The sequence below is a fragment of the Bison bison genome, unplaced genomic scaffold (assembly GCF_000754665.1).
Source record: "Bison bison bison isolate TAMUID 2011002044 unplaced genomic scaffold, Bison_UMD1.0 scf7180017864456, whole genome shotgun sequence".
Lineage (NCBI taxonomy): Eukaryota > Metazoa > Chordata > Mammalia > Artiodactyla > Bovidae > Bison > Bison bison.
In genome coordinates, this window is record NW_011495018.1 from 6,104,052 (window position 1) to 6,121,209 (window position 17,158).

The 17,158-nt window shown below is 49.4% G+C and overlaps 2 protein-coding genes across 2 annotated transcripts in view; one reads left to right on the forward strand and one right to left on the reverse strand.

Annotated features, from left to right (window-relative positions):
- The window catches only part of DHX32 (DEAH (Asp-Glu-Ala-His) box polypeptide 32), a 36,834-nt gene extending 29,729 nt beyond the window's left edge, over positions 1–7,105 (forward strand). Inside the window, exons 7-11 of the mRNA XM_010859157.1 lie at positions 1,793–1,985; positions 2,632–2,781; positions 4,445–4,632; positions 5,464–5,645; positions 6,585–7,105. Coding sequence (XP_010857459.1) covers positions 1,793–1,985; positions 2,632–2,781; positions 4,445–4,632; positions 5,464–5,645; positions 6,585–6,753 — 882 coding nt within the window. The 3' untranslated portion in view covers positions 6,754–7,105. The remainder of the gene's footprint in view (positions 1–1,792; positions 1,986–2,631; positions 2,782–4,444; positions 4,633–5,463; positions 5,646–6,584) is intronic.
- BCCIP (BRCA2 and CDKN1A interacting protein) overlaps positions 6,883–17,158 on the reverse strand; it is a 16,792-nt gene continuing 6,516 nt past the window's right edge. The window contains exons 2-7 of the mRNA XM_010859156.1: positions 16,064–16,138; positions 15,310–15,390; positions 11,507–11,596; positions 10,232–10,419; positions 8,647–8,821; positions 6,883–7,331 (exon numbers count right to left, since the gene is read on the reverse strand). Coding sequence (XP_010857458.1) covers positions 7,161–7,331; positions 8,647–8,821; positions 10,232–10,419; positions 11,507–11,596; positions 15,310–15,390; positions 16,064–16,138 — 780 coding nt within the window. The 3' untranslated portion in view covers positions 6,883–7,160. The remainder of the gene's footprint in view (positions 7,332–8,646; positions 8,822–10,231; positions 10,420–11,506; positions 11,597–15,309; positions 15,391–16,063; positions 16,139–17,158) is intronic.

Sequence of the window (17,158 nt, forward strand, 5' to 3'; positions counted from 1 at the left end):
AGCCTTCCTGCAGGTGCTGTGGTATGAGAACGCAGATTCCACGTTGGAGCGTGGCATTTGGGCTTCCGTGGGAAAAGGGTGCAGGAGAGAGTGTGTCAGTAGCCCTCCAGGTGACTCTGAGTGATGGCAGTGGGGCAGGCGTGTGACCTTGCAGCGAGCTATCCCGCAGGGAGTACAGCGGCCGTGGGCAGTAGAGCTTAATAAAAATGATGTTTTGTTCATATTGAAATTGCCTTTGGAATAAAGCAGCGTGATTTTGCAGTGTTGTAAAGAAGAGGCCTGGCACTAAAACATCGACATTCCATTTGTTAGCATGATCTACCACGGATTACACTTAAACAGCACTGCCGTAAAGAATCCTCATCTAAACCCTGCTTTTACCTACAATTTTATGGGCCGTACTGGGGAGCTGGCTCAAAACGTAGGATGTAATATTAGCAAACCTTATGCGGTTATTTTTATGAGTGCTCCTTCGCCTGTATCATCTGCATGTTCTTTCTAGCATAATAAAACCCCCAAGAAGTTCTCTTCTTCCGCTGTTAGGACCGGGAGCAGAGTCATGATGTTGTTTCCACCAGTCACCCTGGGTGCAGCCGACTCAACTCCAGGGTATAAAAATGAGGAGCGGTGCCCTCTGGGGACAGAGGCTGGCTGTCCAGCCTGATCCTCACAGGGACAGTTGCCAGAGATCCTGTAACTTACGATGAAGAAGCTTTGCTGACTTACGGAAACTGGTTTCTAAGCAGCTCTCAGTAATTAAGTTTGCACTCCAGCCCTCCTGCCCTGTTTAATCCGAGCTGCTTATTTCTGCTGCTGCCTCTTGCACCTTCTCGGGCAGGTCAGGTGTTACTTCTGATTTCAGGGCTTGCTGATGGCATCTTGGACTAAATACTTTTTCTAAGGAGCCCATCTGTTTACTTCCTGGGGGCTGTGACTTCTCAAGGCCTCACCCTTGCCTCGGGGTCTCTAAATGCACAAATGGCAAATAGCTCTTTCCTCTTCCTTGTCTGCTGTTGCTGTCATCTGTGTGAGTTCCGGGTCAGCTTTGATTGGTGTGTTTTTCTCTTTATTGTGGGATTCTATTTTCCTACCTCGTGGTTTTTATTGGATGCCAGACACAGTCCGTCTCACTGCGTTGGGATATTGGACATTTCACATTCATAGAAGTATTCTCAAGCTTGCCCTGGGCTGCAGGATGATCCTTTCAGGGGTTGATTTCAGGATTATGTAGGTGGCACTGGAACTGCGCTTATGGGGTAGGGGGTGGTGGGGGAGCGTAGTTATTATTTCCTCCCCAGAGCCCCATGAACCGTGAGGCTTTGCAGCCTGGCTGGTGGGAACGGGCCTGTGGTAGACTGCATGGGTGCACCAGGCACGGATCCTGTCCCTCCTGGCCTGGAGTGGTTTCTCCTATGGGCCCTGCTGACTGAGCGAGGGGCCCTCGTCCATCTGAGTCCTCCTGCAGAGCTCTCTCAGGAAGTCTGACCTTCGAGCTCTGGCCACCCGAGTCTCCAGGGACCCTCAGCACCATCTCCATGATGCAGGGAACCTGGCAGCTCCCCCAGTTCCCCTCCTACCATCACGCCTGGAAACTGAGGGCAGTAAAGCTTCCTGCGTGATGACCCCTCTCAGGAATCACTGTCATTCACTGCCTGGTGGTCTCTGTCTCTCAGACTGTTGTTTCACATATTTTGCTTATCATTTGGTGGTTGTGTGTGGGAGGGAAAATCCAGTACCTGTTACCCCATCTTGGTGGTACGAGACTTTCTAATTGTTGATTTTGTCTTCCCCAGCACCAGAGAGCCTGATGCAGGCTTTGGAAGACTTAGATTACCTGGCAGCACTGGACAATGATGGAAACCTATCTGAATTCGGAATCATCATGTCAGAGTTCCCTCTTGATCCACAACTCTCCAAGTCCATCTTAGCATCCTGTGAATTTGACTGTGTCGATGAAATGCTAACCATCGCTGCCATGGTGACAGGTATTCCTTCAGGATGGTTCTTTTGTCCTGCAGCAGGTATAGATTTAAATGAGATCCATTGACATGGGAATGAAATATTTTCAATTCAAATAGATTGAAAAGGTAGAAAAGTGTTAAGAATTACCTTAATATGAAAAATACCTAAGTAAAACTCCAGTGACTTTCTGAAATCAGACAGGTGACCAAGCTTGCTTTTGCTGAAGTGACGGGTACCGGTCAAGAAACACTGTCACTGGAAGTATCCTTACCCCTGCCGATCTTGTGTGTGTTTCCTGTCTCCTCCCACCTCATTCACCTTGGTTTACAGGTTTGAATAGATTCCTTTACTGGCAGAACAAATCAGAGGCTCTGCTGCATCAGAACCTGGGTTCCGGTCCTGTCCCTGGGCCTCTGAGCCCCCAGGTCCCCTGGCTTCCGCTGTAATACAGGCAGGGTGTCCGCTGTGCCAAGCGTCAGAGTAAAGCTAACAGAAACATGCGCGTGAAGACAGCTCACCCTGAGCGTCTCTGATTTCTAAGTAAACAAGGAAAACACGTTATTCCCAGAAGACGGGCAGGGCTGCATGCAGCAGTGAGCCCCCCTCCACCTGCTGTGCTGAAGGGAGTGGCTCATTATCGCCAACCTTCTGACTTTTTGTGTCTTAAAGCTCCTAATTGCTTTTCGCACCTGCCCCGTGGAGCTGAGGAGGCCGCCCTGTCTTGCTGGAAGACGTTCTTACATCCTGACGGAGATCACTTCACCCTCATCAATATCTACAAGGCCTACCAGGACACGACTCTGAACGCCGCCAGCGAGCGTAAGTGAAGGCTCGGCGTTCTCAGAAATCACCTCCTAGTCGTCCTCTCCTTCCCAGAACAAAGCTGCGTTATGACTCAGCAAACGTCCTCTCTCCCCCAAGCCCCTGGGTCACCTGAGCAGCACGGTGCTCCAGGCCCCCTTGTGCACCCACAGGTTTAACCGTAGAGATACCCTCCTGCTCCCGCAGACAGAGCCCTGCGTCCACGCACCCTGGCACTCAGCCCGCAGCCTCCAGAGCCAGCCTGCTGGGGCCACAGGGACGGGAGACCTGGACTTGGCCCAGCACGGCCCTGCCCTCTCGGGCCTGGGGAGAAAGGAAACAACTGCCATCTCCAGGTGCCCAGCAGTCAGAGCTGCACTGTGTGCTGTTTCTGACATGGCAGGTTCATTGCTAGATGGAGAGAGAATGTGGATCACTCAAAACAAAACACACACACCACCCCCAGCTCCAGGTGGTAGTAATTAATGAAGAGGCGGGTGAGCTGAGGGAGACTGGAGCTTGGCCGAGGAGGGGAAGAGAGAGAAGGGGTGTTCAGGGGAGTAGAGTAGCTTGTGGAAAAGCTGCAGCAGAGGACGGGGTGTGTCTGAACCACGGTGGCTTATGTTCCCACTTAAGGGGTAAGGGGACGGCAAACTCCTCCACGGGAAACTCCTGTTCCAGCCTTAAAGACAGGAAGGGGATCTCAGGGGCCAAGAGGGCAGCGCAGTGATGCGGAAGCAGCCAGAGGACTGGCTGCAAGGAGGGTTATTTTGTTCTCCTTTTTCTCCACGGTGCTTCTCTTGCCTCCTCTGCTCCAACAGAGGGTGTGAAAAAGTACTTGAAGTGAAGCGAAAAATATGACAGCAGTCAGAATGGCAAAATGGTACAGAGCGGGGAGTTAGTTTTTTGACGCTGAGAAGAAAAGGTTGTCAGCGAGGTACACAGGGAATTTGGCAGCATCTTTGGAGAGCAGGCCGGATGACTTGGTCATCACGTGACCAAGCGCGTGCTTTCACGGCTCCAGGCAGGCCTGAGTGGAGTGGACAGGACTGCGCCGAAGGTCTGCAGTCCCCATGCCAGGCCTCGTGAGCTCCCAAGCCAAGGCACAACCGGGTCCAGCTTCCGTCATCCCAGATGGAGAAAAAGAGGACTTCACACTGCTGCAGGGGACTGACTTTCAATATATTAATAAAACTTGCAACTCGGGTAGGCAAGCTTAACTGTAACGTTAATTCCCAAGTCAGCCTAGTAGTGATCCTTTTCTTACAATTAAGACGTGAGATATTTTCATGGAGCAGAGAGATGTATACTGTAAGCTTTTCCCTCCTAGCCTGATTAAATGTTGTGGCCACGTACATCCTGGCTGTACACACACTGGACAAAATGTTGATCTTTAAGACAGTCTTTCCTGTCCCTCATGATCCACATTAAGGGTCAGTGTTAGGACTCTGCACTTTACACAGCTGGCGGGATCCTGGAGTCCCTGCAGCCGCTGCAGGTCCCACACTCTATCTGCACCTGGCAGAGCCACCAGAGGTCTCTGTCCTCGCCGCCTCCCGCCACCAGCTCACGGGACGACCTTTTTAGGAGAGGGGACGACACAGAGATAAGAGCGTGTCCAGCCTGGTCTCTCAGCTGTGACAGGTCACATCTCAGCAGCCTTTTGTTGCTTCCTTCCCAGACTGTGTGGAAAAGTGGTGTCACGATTACTTCCTCAACTGCTCAGCACTCAGGATGGCAGAGGTTATCCGAGCTGAACTCTTAGAAATCATCAAGCGGATCGAGCTTCCCTACACAGAACCTGCCTTTGGCTCAAAGGAGAACACTCTGAACATAAAGAAAGCTCTTCTGTCTGGTTATTTTATGCAGGTAAGAATGGGTAAGGCTGGCTGCGGCGTGGTCTTTACAGAAATCTCACATGTTGAGGACATCCTGTCAGAAGTCTCACTTAGGGGGATGATTTTATTGGTGTGAAAACCCTCATATGTTACTGAATGTTTAGTATTTAAAGACACGTCCCCTCAAGGGAGTGAAGAGCTAAGCTAGAAGGTCCGAACGGACAGGAGATCTTTTCTCATCACAGAGGGAGCTCTTACAGCACCCTGGCTGAACGTCAGTTGCAGTTCCTCACAGCACCTGGCTGTTCCCACTTAACTGGTGATGTGGCGCCCGACAGGTAGACAGCATCCCGTCGGTTTCTTTCCTGAAGCAAAGGCAGCCTAAGGCAGCTGCTCTGAACTGTTAATAAAGCCTGTTACAGAAATGCATACATTCTTCACATCATAGTGAGAAACACTGGCATTTGAGCATGGATTTCCTCATCTGTATGGAAACAGATGTTACAGGGTTATGGTGAGGAATTAAATGAGCCAAACGTCAAGTGTAAAAGACTGGATGTCCATGTGCAGTCCACGATGTGGCAGGGAACAGCTTTATTTCTTGACCAGAACATTCACCTTTGCAGCTGTGCTGCTTTGGCATGCTGCCCTGAAACTGATGAAATTAGTCAACAACATCCTCATCGCTGGCTCTGAAGTTTTGGGCAAAACATGTATACGTCTTACTTTCTGTATGAAAATGGAAAACGTGTAGCCAATCTGTAGTTTATTCTCTATGAAGTAGTTTGGAATTTTTAAAACAATATTTTTGCCGTACCCATCTCCACATTCACACCTTTTTTCCTCTGAAACACTGCCTCAGATCGCTCGGGACGTGGACGGGGCGGGCAACTACCTGATGCTGACGCACAAGCAGGTCGCACAGCTGCACCCGCTGTCCTGCTACTCCGTCGCCAGGAAGATGCCCGAGTGGGTTCTCTTCCACAAATTCAGCATCGCTAACAACAACTACATCAGGACCGCCTCCGAGATCGCTCCTGAGCTGTGAGTGCAGTGGAGCAAAAGGGCTTTCTCTTAAATTCCTACTTGAAGCTCAGGTGGCAGGCGGGTTTCCTTACGTTTTCAGTATAAGCAGCTTATACTACTGCTAACCTAAGTTTGTGTGGAGCATAGCTCCTAAAGGCAGGTCTCTGTAGATGACTGAGAAAGGCCTGTGACTCAGGTTACAGCAGAGAGAGAATAAGTCTAGAAACACAGGGCACAGCATGACTGAAGAGGCACAGAGAGAGCCTGGCCACCTCTCACGACAGGTGACCGCTGAGACGAGCAAGCGGGGAAGGGAAGGACGGAGGCGAGGCTGAGAGCAGGCAGGTACGAGAGGCGGAGGGCTTACAGACCACAGAGAGAGTTTGGAGTTGATCCTAAGTACGGTATAAGGCAGTCGGAGGGTTTTAAGCCAGAGTAACATCTTCCGTTGGGAAGATGGCTGGCTGCACAGTGAACGCCTGTAGGGAGAGCGGTGAGGATGGACGGTCTCACAGCCACCGCAGGTGCAGGCCCACTGGGAAGACGCCACTCACGCTCAGGCAGCTGATCTTTCCAGGCAGGAGCCAGAGCAACTACAGGTGTGTCCAGTTGCAGCAGCTGGAAAGTGTGCTGTTAGTAAGAGATGCAAACACACTCCCTCTCCCACACACCCAGAGTTCTCCCGAGCACCTGATCTGACCTGCTGCAGAACTGTGAAGGCCTTGAGGGAAATACCAGTCTCCCCGGTGGTTAGAGTGACAGAACCCAGCTTCTCCTAGAAAGGCAGCTATATTTGTCCTCCGAGAACCACAAAGTACTCATCCTACAAAGGCAGACTGAGCCGCTGAGAAGTTCAGACTAATCAAGACTCTGGAGGCAGACTCTCCAGGCCTGGGAAGGGTCCAATCATGTTTGTTTGGTAATCTCTCCCCACTAATAATTTTTTGTTTTAAACAGATTTATGCAACTGGCACCACAATACTATTTCAGTAATCTGCCTCCCAGTGAAAGTAAGGATATTCTACAGCAGGTCATGGATCACCTATCCCCTATTTCAACATCGAAAAAGGAGCAGATGTGTGACAAGTGCCCTGAAACTACTGAACAGAGATGCAGTGTGCAGTGACGCTGCGGAGCGTCCACGACGCCTGATGTGCAATACCCGCCCCAAAGGTGGTGCGGCGGCCGGCCAGCGGGGCGGCGCGGACGAGGCGCCACAGCCCACACAGGGTCCTGAAAGGAAGAACGCTCTGTGTGTTATTTAAAAACTAAAAATAGAAGTTTTTATTGAGTTCTTTAAGTTACTACCCCATGTTTTTCTTCTTACTGGAAAAGTTTTAATCAACCGTTCTTAATTTGACCAAAATTTTAAAAAAGCAAAGATATTTTGTAAATGTGTCGCAGACTCGGGTGACAGAATCCTACTTTTTGTAGAGGACCTTCATCTGAATAAAGTCATGAGTTTTTCAGTAAGCCTCCACAAGTCTTCTGGTACCTGTGCAGCCCAGCCTATCACGGTCCGTGGGAGATGGGTTAGACAGACAGATGTTCTTTCAGTTTCTCCATGATTTCACTCATTTTGTCGCCTGGAATTAACATCACAGTTCGCAGGGGCTTCATCGGTACGTCATCAAAGGACCATCGGCCTCCCAGACACGTGTCGCTCTCCTCCTGCACTGAGTAGTTGAACTTCAGGATTGCCTTCTAAACCAAAGAACCATAAATTTAAAAGTCACACAAGCTGAAGGCAAAGCTCATTTAATCAATAACAAGAAGTACAATAGTGTGGCAAATGTAATAAGGCTGACAGTTAAAACGAAGCTCAAATGGGACAGTCAGGCAGACGTTACAGAGCGCTCCCCAAGGCGGCTTCTAACCTGCGTGAGGAAGCAGACGCGTCCCACTTCTAAGAGATGAACGAGCAGCTGAGTGATAGTACCCTGGCTTCCCTCGTGGCTCAGAGGGTAAAGAATCTGCCTGCAGTGTAGGCGACTTGGGTTCGATTCCTGGGTTGGGAAGATCCCCTGGAAAAGGGAATGGCAACCCACTCCAGAATTCTTGCCCGGAAAACCCCATGGACAGAGGAGTCTGGAGGGCTACACCATGGGGTCGCATAGAGTCGGACACAACTGAGTGACTCACTTTCACCTTCTTTCACCTTTATAATTCTGAAGTCATTGATATTCACAAGCCCATTTGATTCTCAATAATCTTGGGATACACAAGTGAAATTAAGACTCATAACATTTGACAGTTAATGAGAAGAACCGTGAGGCTAGTCTTAGCACTGTCCCAGCTGCTTCCTTGGCATAAAGCTTCATGTGAGGACAGTAAGTCTGTGTGACCAACCCATCTTAAAACACCCACACATTTGTCCCTGACACAGTCCACCTCAAGCGCTGAGGTACACATTTTAAACAATTTTCACTTACTTACTTCCTGAAAAACAAGGACAGAGCTGAATCTATAGTGCTTTTGTCTTCAGTGGGTGCCTTTTAAAATAAGTCATATCATCCAATCCAGGAAAATGGGTCCTTCTCAGAGACTTAACATTTTTGAGAGGCAGGCAGCATGAGAAGTATGCGCTCTGGCATCTGTCGTCACGGGCACAAGCTTACAGGGAGAGTCCCGCCAGGGGCACGGCCTCTAGGTCCCAGGGCACAGGGCAGCGTGGGAGCCAGCAGCAGGGGCGCAGGGCCCACCCCGCCTTCCACACCCACCAGGCAGTGGCTCCACCGCCCCACCTGTGCACCAGGCTAACGCCCACGTCTCTGAGCGCTGGGAGAACGAAGACCTCATAGTAAGCACACTGTAAATGCCCAACCATCAGCGTGATCGGCTCGGTAATCACCTCCTCCCCACTCGGTTATTGGCTCCGAGGCGCTGTAGGTATGGAGGTTTAAAAACAGAATGGCCACACTTGAACTTTGGCATACAGTGAGAGAGCAAGAAATCCTGATTATTATTAATAAAATCCTTATTTACATTTAAACAGAGAGATGGAACAGGACAGTCTTACCTCGTAGAAAAATTCTTCTTCCGCATTTGCAAACATTAACTCGTCTTTATTTTGGTTGCTCCGTTTCTTTTTGGAATTGCTTTTTCCTGCTTCCACAAACGTCTTGCTGATCAGAAGGTAGAAGTAACACTTCCCACACGGCTTGTTAGCTCTGTGCGCCTCTGCTAGTTCTTTCCTACAAGGTACAAACACAGACACAAAGTTTGCCTGCTGAGTCAGACAAGATCCGTGGACAAACCAGCGCACAGAGAAAACCACTGAGACCTCTTCAAGGAGCTCTGTGGTGACACAGGCTTAACAGACAGACGTTAGATCTGGACGCTTCTAAAGCAGCCAGAGGCACTTCAGTTGATTATGGCAGCGCCTTTTATGATAAATGGTATGGTGACTCACAGATTAATGCTCTGAGTTGTAGATACACAGCAACTTAACAGATGAGTCTCAAGTTCACACAACATCACTGCTCTGTTAAAAATACCTAAGAATCTGGATTTTCTAAAACATTTAACTGAAACACACAAGGGTACACGGCCATGACCGATGCCATCAGAGCAGGTGACCTCTACAGTCTCCATTCACTGGCACCTGGGACTTATTTCTGGCCTGCCAGAAATGGCCAGACAGATGCCCTGAACTACCACGTCAATGAGACAGCCATGAAACCTTAACTCTTTCCTTCCTTCCTTTAAATCATACATAACCCCATATGTCTGGCTGAACAAAAATGTTAAGAAACTCAAAACAACCCACATCGGCTTTCTTGCACAGGATCAGGAGAAAGCTGATCCTATGAAATCAAACAAACATGAACTCCAGCGGATCAGAAAAAAGACAAGTCAGAACAAACAGGCAGGCTCCGCAAGTACAGTATGAGCAGCAGCTAAGGGGCGGGGGCAAGGGACAAAGAGCGAAACTAAAAAGCAATTGTATAAAGGAAAAATGGGAGACCAAAAGGCTTCAAACTTTAGTCACATTCGCACCAACTATTTCCAGGGAAATCACAAAGACGTACCCTACCTCTGAGAAATAATACTCTGTAAAGCCTGGGTGTCCATCTGTAATTTCATCCTCCTCTATGTCAAAGCACAGGCAATATCAATTCCTATCTCTCCGTACATTTAAAAGATTCTTGTAAACCTAAAGCTCCTGCATTAAAGCAAAACAATAACAAACCCTGAGAAGCCCGAGAGGCAGTATCAGGGCAATGGTTGCATTCGTCACAGAATATCCCAATGGAATTTAGGATAAACAATAAGACAAAAATTTACTGTTCTGTTATTGTAATTATTTACATTTCATTCGTGTAACAGAAATCCTATCTATGAAGCAGGTGAAAAACTTCCGTCAAATGGGCATTAAAGTGTATATGAAACTCTTGTTTTTATACCATTTAAATATTTATGATTATTAAGACTATTGTCACAACAGTCCTAAGGAATTAAAACTATTAAAAAGCCTACTATTAGTAACGCATACATCTCAGGCACTCCCCACACACGTGCTTAAACCAATGTATTCCATTGGAGTCACATTTCTGAATCTACTTGGGGGAAAGCCTGTTGAAAGGCGTTCTCCAGTCTCTTACTGGAGCTGCTGGTGCATGGGCAGTGCGATCTGTGGGGGAACGTTAATGAATCTCTCGCTCAGCAGAAAGCCCACAGGCCTGGCGGTGTCGTTGAAAAGCCTGTCCAGCTGCTCAACCATGCTCTTCTCACAGTTCTTCTCACAGAGGCGCAGAATCAACTCCTTAATTTGCTCAGCACAAGGGGTACCCTAGAAAGCAGAGAGAAGGCTCACTCTTTACCACAGGCCATCACCCACAGGAGAAAACATAAAAGTGAGAGCTATTACTTTTTAGTATCTTATAGATAAGTGTGGTTTCCTGCCAAAGCCTTTAAAAAAAACCTTACAAATCTTTGGGTTTCCCTGACCGCTCAGTTGGCAAACAATCTGCCTGCAATGCAGGAGACCCCGGTACAATTCCTGGGTCGGGAAGATCCCCTGGAGAAGGGACAGGCTACCCACTCCAGTATTCTTGGGCTTCCCTTGTGGCTCAGCTGGTAAAGAATCTGCCTGCAATGTGAGAGACCTGGGTCTGATCCCTGGGTTGGGAAGATCCCCTGAAGAAGGGAAAGGCTACCCACTCCAGGATTCTGGCCTGGAGAATTCCACAGACTGTATAGTCCATGGGGTCGTAAAGAGACACAACTCAGACACAACTGAGCGACTTTCACTTTACAAGTCTTCAGTGTTGATTAATTTTCAAAAGTAACTACACCTGGTTATTTACTAGTCCATACTCAGTGGTCAGAGAAGGTCATACTAACTCAGACATACTGGGATAGAAACTCTAGTCTGTCTCATAAGATGAAAGTATCTGAAAAGTTCACTTAAAAATCAAGATAAAGTGTAGCCTGCATCTTATTCTAAGCAGGGTAAACCCCCTGGGTTTTTTTTTTTTTTTTTAACTAGAACCCATCAATGAGTCAAAAATGAATGAAAATACAAATAAATGTGAGTGTCCTCAATTTCAGGAAGCAGTGAAGACTCAGAATCAAAACAGCTGTAGAGACAGCAAAAACAACTGTGTCCACACCGACATCAGAAAACTCATTCTTCAAAACTCGGAGGACAGTTCTCTATACCACAGGAAGTAAATGACTTTAACTGGATACAGATTATTTAAAGAGAAACAAAAATACCTTCATATTGAAAAAAGGATTACAGTAAGATTTCACAAGAGCACATCTAGTATCTTTGTCTGATATAAAACACACCTTCATCAAGGATTAAATAGAATTAACTTTGTAGGTTCTGGCCTAAGGAATAACCACTCTAATGGCCACCCAATGAAACCAACCTTTCTTTCAGTTAAATTTAAAAGACTTATGAAACCAAAAATCTCATCTTCATCCACTTCGTCATCGCTGTCTTCTGAAACATCCGTTTGCTGTTTCCAAAAAAAAAAAAAAATACTCATTTTACCTTTGGTTGAGAAGTGCAGAACAAAGTCCTGGAATCTGGGCGGCATTTATCTTTTCACATTTCAAATGAAAACTGTTTTCCTGTCATGCCTTAGCAAAGCCTCATAGACTAAACCTGTGCAGCCTTGTTCCCATCATTTCACCTCCCTGACTCTGTCCTCTCCTTACAGGCTGGGTGATCTCTTTCTGCTCTCAATACCTTTTTTGACTCTTAAGACGTTCTTCTCAGTGTACTGTAAGTCCAGAACAGATAAGCCCTCCTTAAGGAAACCATTTTCGTCTGTTTCCTAAGTGACGCTGGAGGCCACCCAGGCTTGTCTGTGTGTCCACAACACTGTCTCACCTAAAACCAATGCTTCAGAGCACTGGCCACTCGTGACCACAGGTGACGATGAACAATGCCTCAGCGCACGGGCAGGAGAGGAGAAGAGGGCGAGAGGGGAAACAAGAAACTGCAAAAGCAGCACAAGAGTGGAGTACATGATTCCTGAGCCACCCTACCCTTTCACATTTTGACCTCCTGCTTCGGCTCTACTCAATGCATCGGCCACACTTCGCTTCACCTGCTGCTTGTCCGCTCATCCAAGCTGTAAACTCCTCCCACAGCTTCCCCAGTCCCCAGCACAGAGTTTGGCACAGACTAAGTCTTCAGGGAAGATGTGCTGAATGAATTAAATGAGGCTGCTGCTCTTCCCCCTAAGGACAGCAGGGACCCAGGCTTGCCCTGAGTGTCCCTGAACTTCTTCTGCGGGAAGGGGTCCCAGCACCGCCGCTCAGCCAGGCACAGGAGCAGTTGGTGGTGCCAGGGCGCCTCCTGTGGCCAGGGCCTCAGCAGGAACAGAGAGCAGAGTGGAACTGCCTGCAGGGGCCAAGTCAAAGCAGACAGAGCTGCGGGGGGCCTGGCACCTGGGGAGGATGAGGGGGCATGGCTCCTGGATCTGAGCTGACCATGCCACTAAGGGGACCTCAGGCAAGGGGGCGACCAGGCTCTACAACAAAACACAGCTACTGAACACAGAAGGGTAGGGTGGCTCAGGCAAGGCCGCTAAGGCCTAGGTCACCCAAACAAATGATGTGCCAAGGTGAGGGAAGCCTTCAGATCAGATCAGTCGCTCAGTCGTGTCCGACTCTTTGCGACCCCATGAATCGCAGCACGCCAGGCCTCCCTGTCCATCACCAACTCCCAGAGTTCACTGAGACTCATGTCCATCGAGTCAGTGATAGGCTCAACAAAATAAGAAGGTGCGAAGGAGAAAATGAGAAGGCGGCTCAGGAGAGACCACCAGTCCCGGTGAGAGGCCAAGGGCACGCCTGCTCTCGGAGGAGAGGGGAAAGCAGCAGAGGGAAACGTGCTGTGTCGACCCGCCCAGGCCCCCTGAGAGCAACAGCAGACGGTGGCCCCCCAGCCACTGTGACGAAGCCTGCTGGTACCTCTAGGCCAAGGGCAGGGAGTGTGAAAAAGGCTCCCTCAGGGCGAAGCCTGCCAAATGCTTCCTCGAAAAGCAACAAGCGCTCTGGAACATGCTCAGCCCTCCTCCTCGACAGCCCATCAGGCATCCAGGCAGCAGCACGGGGCCTGCTGGTCACCACAGCCCAGCCTCGTCCACCACCACCCGCCTCCCCGCAGGAGCCGCCCTGCCTGACCCGAGTCCAGCCTCCTCCCAGCCCACCCCTTACCTCTCCCGAACCTCTTGGGCCCCGAGTCTCCAGCTAAGCGAGCATGTGCGGTCTGCACAGCGTTCCCCTTCCCTCCACGACCCTCGAAAATGCCTTCTCTCGAACAGTCCAAATCCCCCACTTCCACAGGGTGCAGGAAGTTCTGGCAGCCCCTGTGCTGGGAAGAAGTCTGGTCCCTGGGACACCTCAGGTGTCACTGTGGGAGCCAAGAAAGCCATGACTGTACTTTAGATTTATTTGTGTAATTTCAATTAAAGGATGAATCCCCCAACCAGAGAATAAACTTTGTCAAAAATAAAAGTGACCGCTTCTCACTGGTGTCCCTCGGGTCTCAGGATACTTGTCAGCGAGAGCTCATGTCTACCTGCTGCCAGGGCAGGCGGCCTGCTTCTCCCCACCGAGCCCGCCAGAGGAAGCCTCCAGGGTGTCACTCCTTTCATTCTCCTGACTGCACACCAGAGGTTCTGCATGCTGGCTGCAGGTCTGCAAAGTGTCTGCTGTGCAAAGATCCTAGTGACCCCATCAGTTTCAGGACGTCAGGAGAGTTGGGGGTAAAAGCCAGATGGAGGTGTTTGGTGTTCAGGAGGAGAGGAGGTGGGAATTGAACGCAGAATCTTTTTCAAGAATTTTGGCTTTGAAAACAAAGTGAGGCGGCCGACACTGATGACGTTAGAGTGGAGCCTTAGACTGGGGTGGAGCTGTTTTGCTTTTTTATATAAGCTAGACGACAGATGCAGGGGATATAAAAAAGACTTCATGCAGACGGCTACACGCACAGAGCCCACGCCGGTACCAGACCCGGCTGTACACACCTTACCCTGTGCACCCACCGCTCTGAAGGAACACCAGCACCACCCGCACGGACAGAGCGCCTCATGGACGTACGTGAGGTCACCGGGCAGACTGCCGTCCACAGGTGGTCCCCATCCCTTGTCCAATCCCACATTCTCGTCTGACACTGACCTAGACACTCCTCCCAATGAGGGGGGTCTGTGTGCCCTCCCCTTGAACCTGCACGGACCTTCACATCTGCTCCTCAAGCAGATGCTGGAAACGCATCGGTACCACGGTGCTCTGCACTTCCACCTGGCTCTCTAGGGTAGGGAGGCCCACAGTCCCCGCTGGGCTCCCAGTGGAGTCAAGGGAGTGAGCCACCGTGCAAGAAAATCCTCCAGCCCCGCTAGAGCCTCTCCAGCTACTGCGACTGAAGCAAACAGGAGCCGGCCTCACAGAGCTCTGTTCCAAGTACAGCTCCATGAACCAAGCAGAACTGTTCTGTCCTCAGACACTAGGCTGCAGGGCAGCCTGTCAGGCCGCAGAGGTGACGGAGCCAGCGGAGGATGCAGCAGAGGCAGGACTCGGCCCGGCCTGCGCCTCCTCCTCCAAACACCACCCCTTGCTTTGCATGATGCCACTCAGAGCTTCCCCCCTTCCCGCTTCTGTCACTCCGGAGCCTCCTTGCAGGCTCTGCCACTCAGTTCACTCACTCAGCTACCGCTGGTGCAGCCAGAGTCCGTCCCTGCCCTCCCTGAGCAATCTCAACCCCTCTCGTGATGTCAGTGACCGTTTATCTGCTGAAAACACCCCACACTCCAGCTGCTGCCCCACTGCTCACTTGCACGTATCACACGCAAATCAAACCAAGACGTACAAACCCACAGTCAGGTTCCCTTCCTGACCTGATCCTCCTCCACGCTTGGACTGTGGTTCTCCAGACAGCCCCCGCGGAATCCTCTTCGACTCCTTTCCCCTCCCCCAGACCCGGTCACTCACTAAGCCCGGTCGCATCTCACCTCCCCAGTCTCTTCTGAATCAGCCTCCGTGTCTCCCTACCACCCACTGCCACTACCTGGATCGCTGCATTTAATAACCCTGGATTGCCGAGATGGCCTGCTAGCCAGTAATACTTTCCAATCTGAGTTTCTGGCCTGTGTGATGTAAATCAAAAGAACTTAGGATACAGAGCTAATTTAATCAGAATAAACACCACTGTCCTGCTCACCTTAATCACACTCCCGATATGGTTCTGTTGAATCAAGAGATTTGTGAGTTCTGCAGTGTTCACAGGGGCTTTTAGAAAAAGCTAAGAGAGAAAAAAATTATTTTAAATTAAAATCGAAGAATGGTTTCTAATAAAACTTCTCATTTCCATATGCAAATAAAAATAGTGAAATTTCAAATGAGTTGACCAGGAAGATGACCCAGAAAAGCAACCCAAAAGGAAAGAAAAAGCCGAAGAGAATCAAAGAACTCAAGGCACAGAGCTATGAGAAGAGGCAGTCGCTGGTAATTGAGGAGGTGCTGGGAGGGTCAGGATAGGGAGAAGAGAGGGGAGGGGGGCATCAGGCCACAGACCCTGGAGGCTCTGACGGTAGAGAGCCAAGCCCTCTGCTGCTTGTGACACCAGATGGCGGAGCAGTGAAACGGGGGATTACGCGAGAATTCCTCCAACCCCCAGAAGTTGAGGAATGAATGAGAGAAAAAGTGAGTAACGGCACAAGTAATAAAAAGAGGACAGGGAGGGCACTTGAGGACACAGAACACTTAGATGTGTTCATCAGAGGAAGAGGGCTAGGAGCAGAGGCTCAAATAGGGGAGCAAGCCCTGGAAAAGGAAAAGAGCGATCTTCCCTCCAGGCGAGGCAGGCAGGAATGGGAATTCTGAAAGAGTGAAACTCAAATCTGACAGAACTTATATTGAATGGCCTGGAGTTTCTTAGAAGAGCAGACTCACGTGCAAGGAATAAAAGACCATACCTGCTGTAGTAACTTCTTAATTCCATCATAATCGTTATCTGAGATAGAATAAGCTTCAAATTCAATATTCACTTCCTGTAAATGACACACAAAGTAAGTCATCATACATAACTCACTAAGACAATTCAGCCATTATTTTCCATTTGCCCATTTTTCTTTTCCCTCCACCCATCTTTCCCCCCTCCCCCATTCTTTTTGGCTCTATCTCCATCTACAGAACATGCCAGCAAAAGGAGGAAAAGAAGAAAATGTTACCAAAAGAACTACAACTGTCTAGGCTTCAAAATAAAAAGCGAACATCGCCAAGACTGCCATCTGCACAGACAACAGAGCACCTTCACACTATCTCATCTGAAACCAAAGCTGGAGAACAGAGTGCTCAGAGTGACCTGGATTTAATGCAGAGAAAGTCTGTTCTGAGTAAAGCAAAGGAGAAACTCTTACCTGACTGCAGTAAGTGTGAACAAAGAAAAAACACTCCAAAAGTCCCTGGCATTGCCTGGAGCTTGATTTAGCCCATGGATACAAGGCCAGGCTTCATTCACTGGGCAAATGTTTACTGAGTTCCACTCTGCACCAAGCACCGTGACAGGCACTCAGGATGAAAAGCAGACATGAAGGATCACACCCTCGTGGAGCTTACAGTTTAGGCGGGAACACAGACATTAAGGAAATGGGCTTCCTTGGTGGCTCAGACGGTAAAGCGTCTGTCTACAGTGCGGGAGACCCAGGTTTGATTCCTGGGTCGGGAAGGTCCCCTGGAGAAGGAAATGGCAGCCCACTCCAGTACCCTTGCCTGGAAAATCCCATGGACGGAGGAACCTGGTAGGCTACAGTCCACGGGGCCGCAAAGATTCGGACATGACTGAGCGACTTCATTAAGGAAATAGTCATGGAAATAAACAGAAGATCACACCTTTGTAGGCTACAAATAGGTGAATGGGGCTATAAGAGCTTAGGTAATAGGAGTCAGAAATTCAGGAAAGGCTTCCCTTAGAGAAGTGACACTTGAGCTGGGAACTAAGGACTAGCAAAGAGAGTTCCAGGCACAGGGAACAGCACGCATGAAGGCCCTGAGGCAGGAAGAAACATGCT